Source organism: Trachypithecus francoisi, unplaced genomic scaffold (assembly GCF_009764315.1).
Source record: "Trachypithecus francoisi isolate TF-2019V2 unplaced genomic scaffold, Tfra_2.0 Lachesis_group15, whole genome shotgun sequence".
Lineage (NCBI taxonomy): Eukaryota > Metazoa > Chordata > Mammalia > Primates > Cercopithecidae > Trachypithecus > Trachypithecus francoisi.
Window position 1 is genome coordinate 111,604,512 of NW_022681460.1, and position 21,770 is coordinate 111,626,281.

At 46.5% G+C, this 21,770-nt stretch overlaps 1 protein-coding gene across 5 annotated transcripts in view; it reads right to left on the bottom strand.

Annotated features, from left to right (window-relative positions):
* Positions 1-2,517: 2,517 nt before the first annotated feature.
* CLUAP1 (clusterin associated protein 1) overlaps positions 2,518-21,770 on the bottom strand; it is a 39,647-nt gene continuing 20,394 nt past the window's right edge. For 4 of the 5 annotated variants that reach the window (XM_033235942.1, XM_033235945.1, XM_033235943.1 and 1 more), the window contains 6 exons: positions 20,873-21,006; positions 17,079-17,220; positions 12,796-12,868; positions 7,986-8,093; positions 6,264-6,319; positions 2,518-2,860 (listed from right to left, as the gene is read on the bottom strand). In XM_033235942.1, the coding sequence (XP_033091833.1) occupies positions 2,708-2,860; positions 6,264-6,319; positions 7,986-8,093; positions 12,796-12,868; positions 17,079-17,220; positions 20,873-21,006 (666 nt within the window). In that variant the 3' untranslated portion in view covers positions 2,518-2,707. Of the gene's footprint in view, positions 2,861-5,951; positions 6,320-7,985; positions 8,094-12,795; positions 12,869-17,078; positions 17,221-20,872; positions 21,007-21,770 lie in introns of all 5 variants that reach the window. The other variant, XR_004443049.1, reaches the window with a different exon arrangement.

Below are 21,770 nucleotides of genomic sequence, written 5' to 3' on the forward strand. Positions count from 1 at the left end.
GGCTTCCCTGTCAGCGGATCATTTACAATATGGTGCATTTCAAATTACTGGTGAATTCACTGAATGCTGGCTTTTTTTTTTTTTTAAAGGGGTAATCTTATACGTAAAATTTACGAAAAGAAAGAGAAAAAAGCAAAAATGACAGAAATAATTGTTGAAAGTTCCTAAAATGTATGTGTATCTTTTCATACCTGTGAACTCCTGAATAAGTATTTATATCTGACAGGTACAAATAAAATAATTATACTTTTAAGTAAAACCTATTTAATAATATGAAATATGGTGTTAAATACATTTATTAAAAGTAACTTCAGAAGTCTTCTGACTTTTTAATTGTAAAAATAAGTGAAAACTGTTTTGTGCTTTCCTTTTTAATTTACTGTATGCTTTTTTTTTTTTTTTTGAGATGGAGTCTCACTCTGTTGCCCAGCCTGGAGTGTAATGGTGCGATCTTGGCTCACTGCAACCTCCGCCTCCTGGGTTCAAGTGATTCTCCTGCCTCAGCCTCCCCAGTAGCTGGGGTTACAGGCATGTGCTATCAAGCCTGGCTGACTTTTGTATTTTTAGTAGCAATGGGGTTTTGCCATGTTGGTCAGGCTGGTCTCAAACCCCTGACCTCAGGTGATCCACTCGTTTTGGCCTCTCAAACTGCTAGGATTACAGGCACTGGCCTACTGTATGCTTTTTACAAGCAGTGTGCTTTTATTTATTTATTTTTTTTTGAGACGGAGTCTTGCTTAAGTCGCCCAGGCTGGAGTGCAGTGGCATGATCTTGGCTCACTGCAAGCTCTGCCTCCCAGGTTCACAGCATTCTCCTGCCTCAGCCTCCCGAGTAGCTGGGACTACAGGCGCCCGCCATCACGCCTGGCTAACTTTTTGTATTTTTAGTAGAGACGGGGTTTCACATGTTAGCCAGGATGGTCTCGATCTCCCGACCTCACGATCTGCCTGCCTCGGCCTCCCAAAGTGCTGGGATTACAGGCGTGAGCCACCGCGCCCGGCCTTCTTTTTCTTTTTTTTAAGATAGGGTCTCACTCTGTCACCCAGGCTGGAGTGCAGTGGCACGATAATGGCTCACTGCAGCCTCGACCTCCTGGTCTCAAGTGATTCTCCTGCCTCAGCCTCCTGAATAGCTGGGACCACAGGCATGCCCCTCCACACCTGGCTAATTTTTAAATTTTTTGTAGAGATGGAGTCTCACTTAGTTGTCCAGGCTAGTCTAAAACTCCTCGGCTCAGGTGATCCTCCCACCTTGGCCTCCTGAGTAGCTGGGCCCACGGGCGCTTGCCACCATGTCCAGCTAAGTACTTTTCATATTAAAAAAAAAAGAAGAAAAAAGAAAAAAAACAACTGCACTTCTAATTTCACAATAGAAAAAATCTTCCAGTGCTACTACTCTACCTAATTCAATCCTGTGTTGTTGTTTAAGTCAGAAACATGAATCTGTACCAACACCTTTTTCTTAGTAGGCTCCTTCCCCTACAGAAACACTTACGTAGCGAGCTGCAGGAAACCTGCCTTTTTCCCTGTGTTGTGCACTATATCTTGCCACACTTTAGACAAAACAAAGCTCCTTTAGAGAAACCCTGGCTGGAGGGAAGGAGAGTGTCCCGGCTGTCATTGCCCCGGGAGTCTGGAGTCTCCAAGAGGGCAGCTCAGGTCACCAGAGTTTCCAAATTTAGTATCAGCCGTGGAACCATGAAGGTGGCTGTAATCCAAGGTGAACTTGACTCCCAGAGGAATGTCAGCTTTGGAGAGAAAATGGAGGATTCCTCATCTGGAGCCTGTCTCTATTGCCTGATTTTCAAGGAAACCCAGTTTTCATTTAACTTTAGCTAAGCTTCTTTCAGAAAACTGTAGTTATTAAAATACATTTAATGTTTGGTATTGTGAACATGCAGAAGAAAGATGACAAAATGAAATAAGGGCTAGAATTAAAAGCCAAAGTACAGGAAATGTTCTCAACTGTGCAAGTGATTAACAGCCAGATGTCCCCCTACGATTCTGAACATGAATCCCCAGTGCCAAGTTCTAGCCTCAACTCTGCTGGACTCTCAGAGAAAATGTATAGTAACAAAAGCAGCCAAGACTTGTGTGGCATCAGCTCTTATTTCTCCTTGAGGTTTTGTCCCATCGATGTGAATCACTAAGAACACATGCATTCCTCAAGTTTTAGGAGATAAATAAGGTGAAAAAAAAATCTTAGGGATTTGCTTCAATTCTTTTTTTTTTTTTTTTGAGGCGGAGTCTCGCTCTGTCGCCCAGGCTGGAGTGCAGTGGCACGATCTCGGCTCACTGCAAGCTCCGCCTCCCAGGTTCAAGCCATTCTTCTGCCTCAGCCTTCCGAGGAGCTGGGACTACAGGCACCTGCCACCACGCCCGGCTAATTTTTTTGTATTTTTAGTAGAGATGGGGTTTCACCGTGTTAGCCAGGATGGTCTCGATCTCCTGACCTCGTGATCCACCCACCTCGGCCTCCCAAAGTGCTGGGATTACAGGCTTGAGCCACCGCGCCCGGCCTCAATTCTTATTTAAGCTTCATGGAATGCAAACATAGGAGGCTGAAGCAGAAATAAGTATTGCTTCAGTAATCATGAGTCCAGCCAGCTTAGTGAACAAAATAGGTGTTACCTTCCTAACCTTCTAAGTTCTCATTTACCTATAAAGTCTGAGGGTTTTAATCTGCCAGGGTCCCTTGGCAAGAGGGTCAGAAGTCATTGTCACTCTCATCCAGGGGTTCAGGTTTCCGGACCCTTCTATTGGGCTTGGTTGGTGAGAGAGAAATGCTCTCATCTTCCAAATCATCATCCTCCTCCTCATCATCATCTTCCATGTCAATTTCACTCTCCTCCGAGTCCTCCTATAGGAAAAAAATGGCAGATGCAACAGGGGGTTCCACCTCATTCCTGACATCTTGTCCTAAGATTCTGTGCCTCCCTTTCTATAGCAGCATCCCTGTGTGAAGGAAGAGGCCGGCAGAGTGCCAGGCAGGCTGTGGGAGGGCATATGGATGGGACTGAGGCTATGTACTGCTGGCTGGAATTTATCATCCAACCAGAATCCTCCAAACTCCAGGTGCATCTGTGTGGTGCTGCAGGGGCTGGCGTTCCCACAGTGTCTCAGAAGCACTCTGGATCTGCATTGAGGGCCAGTGGACCCAGAGACTCCCCCTACCGATGGCAAGAAGGACAGGGGCTTGGAGAGAGGGAAGGGAGGCCTATTTTGGCTTTTTGCAGATTGTGGATAGAAAGCAACATAGGCATGGGTATAAGGAGTGAAGTGAATCCCAGCTACTCAGAAGGCTGAGCAAAAGAACTGCTTGAACCTGGGAGACGGAGGTGCAGTGAGCCGAGATTGTACCACTGCACTCCAGAGCAAGACTCCGTCTCAAAAAAAAAAAAAAAGAAAGGGAGTAAAGTGAAAGACCTTCTCCCTCCTCATCAGATCCAGGGTGACCAACTCAGCCCAGCTTTAAAACGGCAAGTCCTGCGTCCCATGTAAACCAGGATGGCTGGTCGTTCTATCTAGATCATTCCCATCGGAACACACAAATGCTGTAATTTCCTTCTTGGAAAAAAACCCAAACGTAATCCCATTTTCCTCTCCAGCTGCTCTGCCCTGTCTCTCTCCCCTCACACAGAGCTCCTGAGCGAGTCGTTGAACTCACTGTCTGCACCTCTGCCCCTCACGAATGCTTCAGTTCCCCCGGACTCTCACCCACTGACCCCAGCACTGCTCCTATCAAGACAGAAATATTCAATGGATTAGGATTGATTCTCAGGCCTCATTCTGCTTGAGCTGTGGAATCACCCCTTCATCCTTAAAACCCATCTTCTCCATCCCCCAAGGCCCCTTCTCTAGTCCAGGTCCCCCTCCCTCACTGCTGACGCGCCCCAGCCTCCTCTGCCTGCCCCTTCCTCCCCGACCTCTGCAGGGCAGGTGCACGCAGGACCTTGGGTCACCTCTCTTCTCGTTCTACTTGCTCTCCCTAGGCAGTCACATCTATCCTTGTGGCTTAGGTATCAACCAAATAAGAGTGACTCCCAAAATTCAGTATCTAGCTCAGACCTGGCCATTGAACTCCAGACTTAAATTCCACCTGACTACTCAACCCTAGCATGTGGCTGTCACACTCAGAATGTCCAAAACCAAACTTTCTATCTGCCCTCCAAGCCCCTTTGTCAAGGTGGCCCCATCTCAGAAAATGAAACTCTGCTTTCTGCTGATTAGACCCTGCCGAGGCACCCTCATTTCTCTCTTTCTCTAACAGCCTGTGTCCAATCAATTCACAAAACCTGATGGTTCTTAGAGACAGACCCAGGACCTGACCACTTCTCAACACCTCTGCTGCCACACCTTCGGCCAAGCACCATCATCTCTGACCTCCACAGGTGCAGGCGCCTCCTAACTGGCTTCTCTCAAATGGGTGTCAGCTCTTGACCTTTCTGGGCTCACGATTCTCCAGGGCCTCCCCACCACACTCAGAAAACAGAGTCTTCGTCTCACCCTGCAAGGCTTTGCATGGCCCCTGCTGCCTCTCTCGCTCACCCACAGTCACACCAGCTGCCTCTGCTCCTCAACGTGAGGAGCACATTCCACATGCCCAGGTGCCGCCAACCCACAGACTCGCTCCCTCCACTCAGGCCCTGCTCAAACACCACCACGTCAGAGCCCTTTGCTGAGCTTGTGGAAGATGCCACCCCCTCCTTGTTCCCTGTCACTCCCTGTCCCCTGAAGCTGTTATTCCTCCTGTTAACACCATGAGCCTTGGATCCGCCGCTCCATCATTATTGCTGGGGGCTTGTCTCTGAAGCGGGGGCTTGTCTCTGCCCCCTGCTGCGTTCCCCATAATCCATGACAGCACTGGCATGTGGCAGGCACTCAACAGACACGTGTTGGATGCCTGAACACGTAAAGCATGGAACCCTGTGCCTGGAGGGCTGCATGGACACAGCCTCTTTGAAATAAACAAGTGAGTACCAGGCATAAAGCTCAGCTGCAACTAATGCATTCGCTCTGAGAGAAGGCACACCTTGGAGAAGAGACAGGCGGTGCTGCTCCAGTATCCCCATGCCACACTCCCTCTGCTTCTGTCTTGGATGGGCAAGACAGAGAGAAGCTATTTATCATCCACGCCCAAGCTTGTTAAGAAAATTATTTTCTAGTTGCTCTCTCTGCTTCTCCACAGACTGTGCCCTGTGAATTCAAGGCCTAATCTCTGTGCATCCTGCCAGCAAGCCTGAGCGGCCTCTCCCCACTGTGAATTCCCCAGCAGCACAGGCTGCGGATGCGTGAATCTGTGTGCAAGAACGCAAGGCCCTGTTTCTGTCTCTGTGCAGCCACTAGTGCCATGCTGCAGACACAGGTGTATCCACCAATGGAGGCAGCCTGGGGTCAGTCTCTGTCTAGTTGCCCTTCGCTGTGTGGGCTGAACAGCACTGCCAGGGATGCAACAAAGAACGCAGACTTGAGTAATGGCCAGCAGAGCCCTGATGACCGGATCCCACCAAAGTCTCCTAGACTCCCTTTTTGGTTAAGTGCTCCAGGGAGTTATCCACTCAGTAAAGCTCAATGCAGCCTGATATCTCAGCCTCATGCCTGGCACCCCAGGGGCCTGGTCTGGGGACAGTGCTGCTTCACCATTCCTTCCCCAGCACAGACCAGGGAGGAGGGCTGGTCCTGAGCCCAGCCCTCGGCGTCCTCCTTCATCTCTAGGTTACGGCCCAGGGCCTGAGGATTGCCAGCCTGAGCTTTCCCCGTCTCCAGGCTCAGTGCTTGTGCCTCCTCTTTAGCATAGGGGCCTTCCGTGATCCCGCTGTCACCATGGGATCCCTTTTGAGTGGCTTTTTGCCCAGGAGAGAGGAAGCATCACTCCTAGGGCAAGGCCCCTGGCTGGTCCTGGGAGGGCTGACAGACACCCACAAACACATGAGGCAGAACAGAAAACCAACCTGCTTCTTGGAGTTGGAAGTCTTGCATTTACCTAAGAGAGCTGGTGCTGCTTCCATCTTTGGAAAGCGAGAATGGAAAGAACAGTGAGAAGGCGAAAAAAGCAGAGCAAGCACATTCACTTGAAAAGAAATGAACCATCCATGAGCAAGGAAGAGTCCAGAGCCTCATGAGGCCAACCTTGCCATGCATGGAGGCATGGCTGGACTGACCACAGACGGCTCCCTGGCTGCTGGCAGCAACTCAGCCACTCCCATCTATGGGACAGCCAAGCCCAGAGCACACAGAACTGCTGAGGGGAGCAGGGGACTTACATTGTCATCGGAGTCTCCACCTTGCATCGTGCCCACAATGCGTTTGCCAGGTCTTCCTGAGAATAACAAAAGCATGAAGAAGTCATAAAACCTTGGAAAATAAGGCAGGAAATAGAATTCAAAATTTGTTTTCTGACGCTCATGCGTATAATCCCAGTACTTTGGGAGGCTGAGACAGGAGGCCAGGAGTTTGAGGCCAGCCTGGGCAACATGATGAAACCTCATCTCTACAAAAATTTTTTAAAAAAATTAGTCAGGTATGGTGGTTCATACCTGTAGTCTCAGCTACTTGGGAGGCTGAGGCAGGAGACTCGCTTGAAACCATTAGGCAGAGGTTGCAGTGAGCTGAGACTGTGCCACTGCACTCTAGTCTGAATGACAGAATGAGACTCTGTCTCAAAAAAAAAAAAAAGCAACAGTGCTCCAAACATTAACAGGTGGTAGACAAGAAATGTTTTTAAAGGCAAATATAGGAGAATTTTGTAGTACTAAATTAAAAATTTACAGAACCTTTGACCTAAGAATTTGACTTTTAATGATGCAACCTAAAGATAGGCAGACATGGCCTGGCGCAGTGGCTCAAGCCTGTAATCCCAGCACTTTGGAAGGCCGAGACGGGCGGATCACCTCAGACCAGCCTGGCCAACATGGTGAAAACCCGTCTCTACTAAAAATACAAAAACTAGCTGGGTGTGGTGATCGGGATTATAGGAGAATCGCTCCCTCCGGGAGGCGGAGGTTGCAGTGAGCCAAGATCATGCCATTGGACTCCAGCCTGGGGACCAAGAGTGAGACTTTGTCTCAAAAAAAAAAAAAAAAAAAAGTAGGGGGCAGATCTATTACTGACAAAAGAAGAGTTCCAATTGTATTTAATTTTTAAAAACAAAAGCAAGTTGCAGAACCATACATACCGTCTGATTGCACTCAGGTTAAATTTTTTTCAGGTGATCTTCATGTGTGTGTATGTGTGCGTGTGAGTGTGCATGTATGTGCATATGTATATGTACAGACAGGTAATGTGTAAAGACACACCCACCCTGGCCACTGGCCATGAGCCCTGCCAGGTGGGAGTGGGACATGAGGAAGACCCCAGGGCAGCATTCACATTCGCTCTACAAATGTTGTTGCCTGAGTCTTTTTATGTTTTAACTTAGTTTTAAGAGCCCCTCTATGTCGCCAGCCCACTGTGCAGTGGCTATTCCCAGACACAATCATCACACACTACAGCTCCAAGCTCCGGGGCTCAAACGATCCTCCGGCCTCAGCCTCCTGAGTAGCTGGGAATAAGGCATGTGTGACTGCGCCGAGCTTTGTTACTTGAATCTTTTGTGATGAGTAAAGGAATTAGAAGAACATTTTTTTTAAGGCAGAGATGCTCATTTAAGTCCCTTTCTGCATTAATTTTCAGGCTATTAGGTATATCATCGCACTGAGAGTGGCAGAGGCAATGTGTTCTTGTGGCTCTGTGAGAAATACCAAGCCATAAATATGAACCATCCAGTCTTGGGATCACAGACAAGTAAGAATATTAGGAGCAAACATGACCACTGAGCAGTTCAAGAGCCATAAACAACAGGACAGGATAAACCTGAGCAAGAGCTGCTTCCAGGGGCCATTCACAGTGCTTGTGGGCCTCAACACTAAGCAGCCTGCCCCAGTCCTGGCCAGGTGTTCTGTGAAACGGGGCACAAGGAGGAAGGCCAGCGAAAGATGCGGGGGTACCTTGCATGAGCACCTCCATGGCTGTCCGCGGCTTGGGCAGCCGCCTTTCTTCCAACTCACTGTCGGATTCGTCATCCTCCTGGATGTCTACGTCCGAGTCATCATTACCTGGCAGGAACACAAGCAGGCAAAACAAAGGAGTGGCTTCATCATCACAACTAAACAGCTCTGCCCAGTAAGGTTTGCGTGCATTAGCCTTTTTTTGGATGCATTAGATTTTATAAGACTCTCCGGATTTGCCTGTAGATGCTTAGTGAAGAATTAATGTGGACAATGATGTGCTGTTTTTTTTAAAAAAAATAATTTTCCAAAGCAAGGAAAATCATTGGTTAGAAACACTATTACAGTCATCAGAACAGCGACACAAACGCCTCCAATTCCATCCTTCTAAAACCTGCATGGCTCCCTGGGTGCAGAGAAATCAGGTGCCAGACAGTGAAGTTTTTACATATTGTCTGCAAAGACTTTTGGAAGAGTTTTCAAATTAATTGTGTTGAAGCCCTTGGAGGAAATCTGAAAATTTAAAAACTGAATAGCCAGCTGTCAAGTGCTTGGCTAGTTCAGGGAAAAACCCATTATCCGACTAATGTTAGGCTGCGTTACCAGAACTCAAGTTCCTAGATCGTGACAAAGATGAGGAAGTGAAGGCTGCTAGTAAGGTAACACAGTAAGACTGGAGGCAAGGAGGCCAGGCTAGGAATGGCACGAATGGGGCTGCCCTGAGGAGAAGGATGATCTTAGTGACTGGCAGTGAAAACTGGTGATGTGATGTTCTCCCCTGGGGAAAATCCCATCCCAAAGACAGATTTTTTCCAAAGTAATTTTCAATGGGACACCCTTTTTTTTTTTTTTTGAGATGGAGTCTCGCACTATCACCCAGGTTGGAGTGCAGTGGCGTGATCTCCACTCACTGCAAGCTCCGCCTCCCGGGTTTATGCCATTCTCCTGCCTTAGCCTCCCAAGTAGCTGGGACTACAGGCGCTTGCCACCACACCCAGCTAATTTTTTGTATTTTTAGTAGAGACAGGATTTCACCATGTTAGCCAGGATGGTCTCGATCTCCTGACCTCATGATCCACCCGCCTCGGCCTTCCAAAGTGCTGGGATTACAGGCGTGAGCCACCATGCCCAGCCAGAACAGCTCTTTATATTAATTTCTTAAATACATTCTTTGGAGTCTTGCACCTATAGGCTGAATATTTCCTAAAGGGAACCTATAGAAGGAGTTTCCACTGTGGGGAGAAAGACCTTTCACTGCCTGGCACCTGACTTCTCTGCACCCAGGGAGCCACACAGGTTTTGTAAGGACGGACTTGGAGGACCCTGTTCTGATGACTGACTCAGAAGTTAGTTTGGAAGAACAGTAATTGTTAGTCTGCCCAAAGGCTTTGCTATGCCCCTACTATAAGAGGGTGATGTGGCCGGGCGCAGTGGCTCACGCCTGTAATCCTAGCACTTTGGGAGGCTGAGGTGGGCAGATCACCTGAGGTTAGGAGTTTGAGACCAGCCTGGCCAGCATGGTGAAACCCTGTCTCTACTAAAAATACAAAAACTAGTCAGGCATGGTGGTGCGCACCTGTAGTCCCAGCTCTTAAGGAGGCTGAGGCATGAGAACTGCTTGAACTCGGGAGGTGGAGGTTGCAGTGAGTCGACATCACACCACTGCCCTCCACCCTGGGCAGCAGAGCGAGACTCCGTCTCAAATAAAGAGAGAGTAATGAAATGGTAACAGTATCTAGCTGGGCACTGTGGGAAGGTTTTCTGCTTTCTTTAGCCATGGAGAGAAGAGCTGTGCTTTATAGTACAGGAAGGGCCAACCTAGGAGCTGGAGAAAGTGTCAATAACAACATCCTGGGCTTCGACGCAATTACTTTGAAATCTTCTGAAAGTCTTTACAGAGAATATTATTAAATATTAACATCAATTAAGGACTACAAAATTAAACCACTATTCAGCTTAGTTCATTTCTTATGCCATCCAGGAAATTAAGACATTAAATCCTTATCCCATGCAATGCAAATCAAATTATATAATCAATTTTAAAATAAAATTAATACATGTACCTCAGGCTCAATAAAATTTCTTCTTACAACTCAAACCAATACAGACTTGAGAAGTGAGCAGGTAAACTAAAGTCCATTGCTATCATATGACTTCAATGTGTCTCTGAAAAGCATGGGTTGGAAATTTAAATCCCAATGCAACCGTGTTGGGAGGTGGGGCAGACTGGGAGGTGTTTAGGTCATGAGGGCTCCGCCCTGAAGAATGGACTAATGCTGGTCATTAAAGGGCTTGAGGCTGTAGGTTTGATCTCTTGCTCTCTCTCCTCCTTTCTTTGTCCTTCTGTCATGGGATGGTGCAGCAAGATGCAACTCCTCGATCTTGGACTTGCCCCCAGAACTGTGGCTCATTAAGTTTCAGACAAGTAAGTTTCTGTTTATAATAATAATAATATAAACTAATACTAATATATGTTATATAATTGTCATATGTTATATATGGCAGTATGTCATATATTGTATGTCATATATTATATATTATATATGTCATATATATATAAACACACACACATACAGATACATACAAAACTAGCCCTCTGTATCCATGGATTTCACATCCATGGGTTCAGCCAACCATGGATCTGAATTATTTGGAAAAAAAATTCTACAATTATTTGGAAAAAAATAAAATCAACAAAGTTCCAAAAAGATCTACAAAGTTCCAAAAAGCGAAACTTGAATTTGCCACATGCCAAGTACTAGGCTGAATCCAAATGAATGAAGTGATATATAGGCATTATGTTAGGTATTTTATGTAACCTAGAGATGATTTAAAGTATACAGGAGGATGTGCATAGGTTATATGCAAAGGACTTGAACACCTGTGGATTTTGGTATCCACAGGTGGGTTCTAGTACCAGTTCTCCACAGATATTGAGGGATGACTGCATATATCCATATATATAATGCTGTATATATTTTATGTAAAATATATAATTACCCAGTCTCAGGTATTCTGTTACAGCAGCACAAAACAGACTAAGACATTAATGCATGCTGACACTGAAACCACTGAGCTGACAGTGACAATTAAAATTAAGTATGGCTGACAACATGCCAGTATAATTCAATGGGGAAATAACAGTCTTTTTAACAGATAATAATAGGACAACTGAACAGCCACATGCAAAAGAATGAAGTTGGACCCCCATCTCACACCATATATAAAAATTAACTCAAAGTGGATCAGAGACCTAAATGTAAGAGCTAAAACTACAGAACTCCTAGAAGAAAACACAGAGGTAAATCTTGGTGAATAAAGTAAGATCAGCATGGCAGGTCTTAGCATCCTGGCCCGGGGACACAATGGGATGCAAGTAACCAACCAGGGCTCCTACCTGAGTCGGGCTTCTTGCAAGGGACAAACCCCATGCAGGCTGATCACTGAGGGCTGCTTCTCACGCTCCTGGCTGACATGGAATTAAAAAGGGGAGGGCTGCTTTGGCTAGACATGCCCTTCAAATTTCCTAACCTTGTTCCTGGAGGACCGCCCAGCAGTCCCTATCCTTCCTCCAGGGTTTCCTGAGATTCAGATGACAGAGTCATAGAAAAGGTGCAAAATGAGAGAGATACAAGGGAAATGGCAAAGAAAGAGAAAGAGAGAGAGAGAGCGCGAGAGAGCATGCGTGGGAGCATGTGTGTGGGCCTGATGCCTCAAGTATGAGATCAAACAGAGTATTTCGCCATGAAGAAAAGAAAGAGCAATCAGCAAGAGGAGGAGGAACTCCGTGCAAGAAGGCCGTCAATTCAGCAGGAAGATCCTGGGCTGCTACTGGTCCCTGACAGTGACTTGACACTGAAGTTCAGGGATAAGGGAAGCTGCCTGGTCACAGAGAGCTCCTTCTTGGAATCTCGGCCTTGTATGGACGTAACCCTGTGTCTCTCCAGCTGAGTGTCTTGCTGAGCCATTCTGGATTATGGGGGGCATCTCAGTGGCATGGGGACCATCACGAAGCGAGTGGTCCCTCTCCCTGCACTGCATCCCAATGCTTGTTTTCCATCAGTCAGCCTGAAAATACAGAATGCTACACACCTCTAGGACCACATTTTCTTATAGTTACACATCACATATAATTCAAACTATAATTTATTTTATTTTATTTTATTTTATTTTATTTTTTTTGAGACGGAGTGTCACTCAGCCGCCCAGGCTGGAGTACAGTGGCGCGATCCCGGCTCACTGCAAGCTCCGCCTCCCGGGTTCACGCCATTCTCCTGCCTCAGCCTCCTAAGCAGCTGGGACTACAGGCGCTCGCCACCGCACCCGGCTAATTTTTTTGCATTTTTAGTAGAGACGGGGTTTCACCGTGTCAGCCAGGATGGTCTCGATCTCCTGACCTTGTGATTCGCCCATCTCGGCCTCCCAAAGTGCTGGGATTACAGGCTTGAGCCACCGCGCCCGGCCTTCAAACTATAATTTAAACACGGGAAAACACTACCTTAACTGGCACAAGAATGAAATGTGTTTTAAATGCTATATTTAAACCAGACTCTTGAGTGAATACAATGGTACACAAAATAGAAGTTGTGAGAAAACTGCCTTTTGAAAATATTTTTGTACCTATAGTCAACAATATTTTATTATACTTTTCAAAATTGAAGATGTAGAGTGAAGTGTTCTTACTACATTAAAAAAAAAACTGCTGAAAAAAAGAAAATACATATTTAAATACAGACACACACACACACATCTGTCAAGGCTGAAAATGCTAGTCCAGAGTAAACTGCTCATCTACAAAGCCCAGCCTTACTTCCACTCTTGAGCAGGCGCTTCTCTTCCTCCTTGAGCTTGTTCTGTATCAGGCAGAGAGTGTTTTTAGCTTCCTGTGGAAGAGGAAAAACAGACTCAGGAGAGATGGCCCTTTTCTGGACTGTTCTATTCTTCTTTACTACTGTGTAAGGACTGCTAAGTTTGTGCTACAGAACAAAAAAAGAGCTAAACTCAAGGAAGGGGAAGAGAATTAACACGGCCTGAGCAACTCCAGGGTCCCGAAACTTACTGCCCTTTCTCTCTGAGGTCGCCTGGTGGCCTGGTGGACACAGGCACCCAGAGTGAAGCAGCTGCACCACCCCCATGCTTCTCCAACTACACTTCCCTGCCTCTGAGGAGAACTAAATGCCCACCATGCGTGCCTGTATGGCCTGGGGACACAGAACAGACACATCTAATTTTAGGGCAGAGACAGGCCTCTTGCTTTCAAAGGAAGAAAGTATAGATTTTATCATTTATCTTTCCTGCCCTGCCTTCAGATTCCAGCTCAAAAGATGCTAAATAGTAGGATAGGTAAGGATGGGAATAGGGGTGGGGACAAGAGGAAATATCTCAGATCATAAAACGTGACCTTATTATCAAGAAAGAAAATGGGGGCTGTGCGTGGTAGCTCACACCTGTAACCCCCATGCTTTGGGAGACCAAGGCAGGAGGATCACTTGAGCCCAGGAGTTTGAGACCAGCCTGGGCAACATAGGGAAACCTCATCTCTACAATATATTTTAAAAATTTAGCCAGGTATGGTGGCACGTGCCTAAAGTCCCAGTTACTCAAGAGGCTGAGGTGGGAGGATCACTTGAGCCTAGGTCTGAGGCTACAGTGAGCTATGATCACACTCTGCACTCTATAGAGTGGCAAGTAACACAGTGAGACCCTGTCGAGAAAGAGAAAGGGAGAGAGAGAGAGATGGGGGGTGCAGGGTGCAGGAGGGACAGACAGAGGGAGGAAGCTGGCTTTAAATATTGTTGTAGTTATAAACATTAAAAATAAAGCACTGTGTTTCAGGCATGGGGTATTTCGAGGGAACAGGTATTCTAAGGACAGAGTGCGAGAGTGAGTAAGAGAAAAAGAGATGTACTTGTTGAGGAAAGGTAGGGTAGAGGGCTCCCCCGGAAGTCTCCTGGGCCACCTATCTGCCATTCTGAGGCATACTGTTTGGTTTGTTCTCTGAACCCAGAGGTGGCCCCAGATAATACAACAAAGTGGCCAACGTTTCTTTTCACTGCCCTTGACTGTTCTTTCCCAGGTATCCAATGTTTAAAATGTTCTAAACTCCAGGCTCTTTCCAGTGCCCTCGAAATGTGCCTGTCCTGTACCATTTCTCCATGGCCTGCCTCTGCCACCGAGTAATGCTATTAACGAATTCCTCGTCAAGATGACATGTGTCCACATGGATGCGTTAGGTACTCCCAGTTAGCCCTGCTGGACAACAAACTAGCTCTGCCCAACTCAAATGCTCAGAATTATAAGAAGCCTAGCATAACCTTAATGCCAAAAGCTGTCAAGGGCATGAGAAGGGGAGACTGCAGACCAACTTCATCATGAAAATGGAGTCTAAAAGACTATTCTCAGGTTAAGGATAGGGCAATTCAAAAATTGATCACAACTTGGTTCAATTTCCTTTGCTCTAAATTCCACATTTATCAACTCATGCTCGGGTCTGAAATACTCTTTCCTAAATGGCCTTACCCACGGGGATGAAAGGAACCTGTAAGATGGCTGGTCAGGTTCCAGGCCACATATATTTCCCACAATCAACCGATAAACTGCCATTCCTCTTTACAAAACAATCTCCAATGAGCTATTTTGGTGATTCAATTAAACACAACTTGAAAATCTTTTTTTTTTTCTTTTTTTTTTTTTTTGTTGAGACGGTGTCTTGCTGTCACCCAGGCGAGTGCAGTGGCACGATCTCTGTTCACTACAACCTCCGCCTCCTGGGTTCAAGCAATTCTCCTACCTCAGCCTCCCAAGTAGCTGGGATTACAGGTGCCCGCCACCATACCAGATAAACTTTGTATTTTTAGTAGAAGGGGTTTCACCATCTTGGACAAGCTGATCTCAAACTCCTGACCTCGTGATCCACCCACTGTGGCCTCCCAAAGTGCTGGGATTACAGGCGTGAGCCACTATGCTGGGCCCCTCTCCCTGCTTTTTTTTTTTTTTTCTTTTTTTGAGACAGAGTCTTGCTCTGTCAACCAAGCTGGAGTGCAGTGGCATGATCATGGTACACTCCAACTTCAAACTTCCAGGCTCAAGCAATCCTCCCATCTCAGGCTCCCAAGTAGCTGGGACAATAGGTATGCAACACCATGCCCAGCTAATTTATTTATTTATTTATTTGCTTTTTGAGACAGAGTCTCGCTCTGCCACCCAGGCTGGAGTGCAGTGATGTGATCTCGGCTCACTGTAAGCTCTGCCTCCTGGGTTCACACCATTCTCCTGCTTCAGCCTCCAGAGTAGCTGGGACTACAGGTGCCCGCCACCATGCCCGGCTAATTTTTTGTATTTTTATAGAGAGAGGATTTCACTGTGTTAGCCAGGATGGTCTCGATATCCTGACCTCGTGATCCGCCCGCCTCGGCCTCCCAAAGTGCTGGGATTACAGGTGTGAGCCACTGCGCTGGACCTCCCTCCCCGCCTTTTTTTTGTTTGTTTGTTTGAGACAGAGTCTTGCTCTGTCAACCAAACTGGAGTGCAGTGGCATGATCATGGTTCACTCCAACTTCAAACTTCCAGGCTCAAGCAATCCTCCCATCTCAGGCTCCCAAGTAGCTGCGACAATAGGTGTGCAATACCATGCCCAGCTAATTTATTTATTTATTTATTTGAGACAGTCTCGCTCTGCCGCCCAGGCTGGACTGCAGTGATGCGATCTCGGCTCACTGTAAGCTCTGCCTCCTGGGTTTACGCCATTCTCCTGCCTCAGCCTCCAGAGTAGCTGGGACTACAGGCGCCCGCCACCTCGCTCGGCTAATTTTTTGTATTTTTATAGAGACAGGGTTTCACTATGTTAGCCAGGATGGTCTTGATCTCCTGACCTCGTGATCCATCCACCTCGGCCTCCCAAAGTGCTGGGATTACAGGTGTGAGCCACCGTGCCCGGACTAATTTATTTTTACTTCTTTGTAGAGACGGGTCTCACTATGTTGCCCGAACTGGTCTCGGATTATTGGGCTCCAGTGATCCTCCTGCCTAAGCCTCCCAAAGTGCTGGAATTACAAGTATGAGCCATCGCACCTTGCCTTGAAAATCTTTATGTGAACTGACTTAAGCAAGTTTTATTTTTGGAGACGGGATCTTGCTCTGTTGCCCAGGCTGGAGTACAGTGGCACAATCTTGGCTAACTGCAGCCTATGCCTCCCAGGTTCAAGCGATTCTCCTGTCTCAGCCTCCCGAGTAGTTGGGACTATAGGCGTGCACCACCACACCCGGCTAATTTTTTTATTTTTTATTTTTATTTTTATTTATCTATTTTTGAGACGGAGTCTCACTCTGTCGCCCAGGCTAGAGTGCAGTGGCCGGATCTCAGCTCACTGCAAGCTCTGCCTCCTGGGTTCACGCCATTCTCCTGCCTCAGCCTCCTGCGTAGCTGGGATTACAGGCACCTGCCACCTTGCCCAGCTAATTTTTTTTTGTATTTTTAGTAGAGACGGGGTTTCACTGTGTTAGCCAGGATGGTCTCGATCTCCTGACCTCGTGATCCACCCATCTTGGCCTCCCAAAGTGCTGGGATTACAGGCTTGAGCCACCGTGCCCAGCCTAATTTTTTTTATTTTCAGGAGAGGTGGGGTTTCACATGTCGGCCAGGCTGGTCACGAACTCCTGACCCCAAGTGATCCACCCACCTTGACCTGCCGAAGCCAAGCAAGCTTTTAAATCTGCACTCGAGGAATCAGTGGAAAATAAAATACACTTAGAAATTATTATGAATTTCCAGACGGCGACAACAGGGCCTGAAAGCAAGCACAGGCCCCATGTCGGCACAGGTTCTTATGCAGCCGCACAGGCCTCACGTCGGCCCTGTCTGTATTCTCAACTGACTAAACCTGATGAAATATGACATCAAAGATTTGACAACCCTGGAGTCCAGGGTACACTGCCAGCAAAACAAATGCATGACATGACCAATCCTCAGACTGACCAGGGAGAAAAAACATGTACCAATATTTTTTTCACAATGATATTAACAAAATGACCTGTCACCCAGTACAAAATAACACACCAGAAGGAATGGCTGAACAGAGGACAGGCTCAACTCACCTCAAACCTTTCTTGCTCCATCCTATGATACTCTTCAAGCTGCTGCTCCAGGTAAGTCAGATTTTGAAATTTCTCCAGATAAATGTCATACTGCTTTTGTAATTCTTCCTCAGTCTTCTCATACTCATCCATAAAACATGGCCTAAAACGAGCAAATGAAATAAAAAGTGAAAGGTGAGTTAATGTGCAGTAGTTAAGGGCCTTCATTCTTGTAACTGCTTACAAATATTTTCCCTCTTCTCCTTTCTCCCGCCAAAATGGACATACTTCTTTTTCATCATAAGTAAGATATACTCTTTGTAAAAACTTGAAATAATTCTGAAAGTATGTATGAAGAATGATGTAAAAATTACTGATAATCCCATCACCAGGTATAAGCATTTGATAGCTGACATACATCCTTCCAGACTTTTCTATGCATATAGATTGGAATGCATTTTAAACAAAAATTAAATATACTAAGAAATTCTATAATTTTTTTTCATTTCAATATATCATAATGTCAATAGAGTTAAAAATGATCAGGTCGGTACATTGGCTCACACCTGTAACCCTAGCATTTAGGGAGGCTGAGGTAGGAGGAGGATTGAGCCTGGAGTTCAAGGCTGCAGTGAGTGAGGATCCTCTGACCTTGCCATGGCACTCCAGCCCTCCAGCCTGGGGACACACTGAGACCCCATTTCTAAAGGCAAAAAGTCACATACCAGACACATCTCTCAAAATCAACAAATATATATATTATTATCTTATTTGGGTATAATGTTCTACTGTCGGCCGGGTGCAGCGACTCACGCCTGTAATCCCAGCACTTTGGGAGGCCAAGGCAGGTGGATCAACTGAGGTCAGGAGTTTGAGACCAGCCTGGCCAACATGGTGAAACCTCGTCTCTACTAAAAATACAAAAATTAGCCAGGCATGGTGGCACATGCCTGTAATCCCAGCTACTCAGGTGGCTGAGTCAGGAGAATCGCTTGAACCTAGGAGGCGGAGGTTGCAGTGAGCCAAGATTGCGCCATTGCACTCCAGCCTGGACGACACAGTGAGACTCCATCTCAAAAGAAAGAATAATAACAATAATAGTGTTCTACTGTCAGGCTATTACAAATTTTAAGCAATCCTCTAAAAAGGGGACCATAGGTTGTTACAAATTAAAGCGGGTGTTTTTTTGTTTGTTTTTTTGAGACAGGGTCTCACTTTGTCACCCAGGCTAGAGTGCAGCTCACTGAAGCATTGAATGCCTAGGCTCAAGTGATCCTCCTGGCTCAGGCCTCCAAGTAGCTGGGACTACAGACATGTGCCACTATGTCCGACTATTTTTTTTTTTGAGATGGAGTCTTGCTCTGTCGCCCAGGCTGGAGTACAGTGGCTGGATCTCAGCTCACTGCAACCTCCGCCTCCCGGGTTCCCGCCATTCTCCTGCCTCAGCCTCCCGAGTAGCTGGGACTACAGGCGCCCGCCACCTCGCCCGGCTAGTTTTTTGTATTTTTAGTAGAGATGGGGTTTCACCATGTTAGCCAGGATGGTCTCGATCTCCTGACCTCGTGATCCGCCCGCCTCGGCCTCCCAAAGTGCTGGGATTACAGGCTTGAGCCACCGCGCCCGGCCCCGACTATTTTTTATATATATTTTTTGTAGAGATGGGATTTCGCCATGTTGCCCAGGCTGGTCTTGAACCCCTGAGTTCAAGCGATCTGCCCGCCTTGGCCTCTCAAAGTGCTGGGATTATAGACATGAATCACTATGCCCAGTCTAAAGAGGTTTTTAAACGATAAAAAAAATTTTTAAAAGGCCAGGCGTGGTGACTCACACCTGTAATCCCAGCACTTTGGGAGGCCGAGGCGGGTGGATCATAAGGTCAGGAGTTCAAGACCAGCCTGGCCAACATAGTGAAACTCCATCTCTACTAAAAATACAAAAATTAGCTGGGCATGGTGGCGGCTGCCTGTAATCCCAGTTAGTTGAGAGACTGGGGCAGGAGAATTGCTTGAATCCGGGAGGTGGAGGTTGCAGTGAGCTGAGATCGCACCACTGCACTCCCACCTGGGCAACAGAGCGAAACTCCATCTCAAAAAAAAAAAACAACAAAAACAAAAACAAAACAAAACAAAAAAGCATAAAAATCTATTTCAACTGATTTGCTGAACTTTTTCTTTTTTTCCTATTATTGACCTTAAAGGGAAAATTCTACTCTTTTAAAAATATAAGCAGATAAACTAAGAAATAATTATAATCTTTTGAACTAGAGCAAAACAAAGAGACTTTTTTTTTCTGTTAAAAGGATTTGGAGCTTAACAAAAATGAATTGATGCTGTAAAGGTGGAATGTGTCGAGATCAATCTATCTGGCGGCACTGACTTCTGTTTTGTTTCCCTCTCTGAGGCTCCAGAGGTAAATAGCCAGTTTCAGGAGGGGAAGGGCGTCAGCCTCGTGCTGGGTGGGGAGGAGCCAGGGTGTTCCTGTGGTTGTTGTCACTGCCCCCAGGTGCTGTCTCCCCACAGACCTCGGGACAGTGGCCAGGGTGTAGCCAGCCACGAACATCCAAAAAGGCAAAACATATTCGAGCAGAGCAGGCAGCTGGGAAGAGGAGGGAGCTAAGAAGAAAGAAAAATAAAGGGAGAATGAAAAGGGAGAAAGAGCAGAAGCACGGGGGAGGGAAAGAGGTGCAGAACGAAGAAGAGAACAGAGGGCTGGCACCACTATTCTCCATCGGTATTCCTGGGAAATACATTTCCAATGAGGTAAAGTAGGAAGAAAGACGAATTACTGACTGGTGAGGAATGATCAAGGTTTAAATAAAGTCTAAAATCTATGCCAACAAAGAGGCAGGAGTATGTTTCTGTTTCTACCTAATTTATGGCAAGTTCTTAGCAGACCACGTCTGGATTTCCCCATCTGGATTCACTTACTCTGCCTTGAGTTTCAAGAAGCTATAAAAGCTTAAAGGGCAGGTCAAGCATAAAGCAGTTTTCCAGACATACTGCAAGCAGTAAAGAGAATGAGTTTAGCCATCTGCTTGTTACAACAGGCAACACATGCACATTTTGAGGTGAAGATATCCTTATGTAAGGCTTTTATTCATTGCTTAAGAAGAGTTAAGATCATATTCTATTCTCTTAAGTCTTTGTTCTAACTTTTCTTTTTTCTTTTCTTTTTTTTTTTTTTTTTGAGACAGAGTCTCGCTCTGTCGCCCAGGCTGGAGTGCAGTGGCTGGATCTCGGCTCACTGCAAGCTCCACCTCCCGGGTTTACGCCATTCTCCTGCCTCAGCCTCCCGAGTAGCTGGGACTACAGGCGCCCGCCACCTCACTCGGCTAATTTTTTGTATTTTTTAGTAGAGACGGGGTTTCACTGTGTTAGCCAGGATGGTCTCGATCTCCTGACCTCGTGATCCACTCGCCTCGGCCTCCCAAAGTGCTGGGATTACAGGCTTGAGCCACCACGTCCGGCCTCTTTTTTCTTTTAGAGTCGGGGCCTCGTTCTTTTGCTTAGGCTGGAGTGCAGTGATGCAACCATAGCTCAGTGCAGCCTCAACCTCCTGGGCTCAAGCAATCCTCCTGCCTCAGCCTCCCAAGTAGCTGAGATTACAGGTGTGTACCACCACACAGGTAGTTTTTAAAAATTTTTAGAGATGGGGTTTCATTATGCTGCCCAGGCTGGTCTCAAATTCCTGGGCTCAAGAGAACCCCCCACCCCAGCCTCATGAGTAGCTGAGATTTCAGACATGAGCCACCACGCCCAGTTTGTGTGAACTTTCCAGGACACTCTTCTACTCATTCTCCAAGTGTTCGTATCTACCTGACACTCTGAAGAGTCTCTAGTCGCTTCTGATTTCTTTCCAGTTCTAATTTTCTCTTTTCAATTTTGGCTTCTAAATTAGCTTCATCAGAGGCCACATTATTGAGCAGGTCTTTAGTCTTCTGAACCTGTGTCTATATTTAATGGGAAATAATGAGACAAGGTGGCAATAAAAACAGCCATCCTAACTCATAGAAGAATTTTGCAACTTTTCAGCATGGCAACATTATGCTCAACAAACACAAAAGCAAATAAATAAAGTAGACACTTCCCCAAGCAATGACTCACTTCACCCACTAGTTCCAGGGAGAATATCACACAGGTCCAGAAAAAGTTATCTTTTTTCCCCCATGAAAAGCAGGCATTTCTGTCCAGGGAAAGAAGTGAAAATGGAAAGAAGAGTGTCCTGGTCAAGGTGGAGAGGCCTGCCGTCTTTTGTCTGGCTCACTCGGTTAGAACAAGGTACACATCAGTCTGGATGGTCAATCTGCCTTTTTTATCATTCAGGCCATGCCAATAGTTACAAACACCCGACTTACAGAATACACACACACCAAGTACTGCTACAGGGGAGAGAAAGAAACAGCTGGTCCCAGCCCTAACCCACTGCCTGCTGGGACTGAGAGAAGGTCCCTCTTCCCTCTTCCTGGCAACAGAAGCTTGACTACAGACTAAAAATGAGAAGAAACCATGCTGAAGTCAGTACAAAAGCAGTTCCCGCAGTGGCACCGGCCACACTGACGTGCACCAGCTCCGGAAGGGGCCCAGGGCAACAGTCAGAGAGAGGCCCTTGGGCAACAGAGGCTGAGTAAAGAACGGAAAGGGGACACGGGCCCACTGACAATGACACAAGTCTCCCTATCCTAAGAGAAGGTTCATTTGAAGCAGGTAGAGTCAC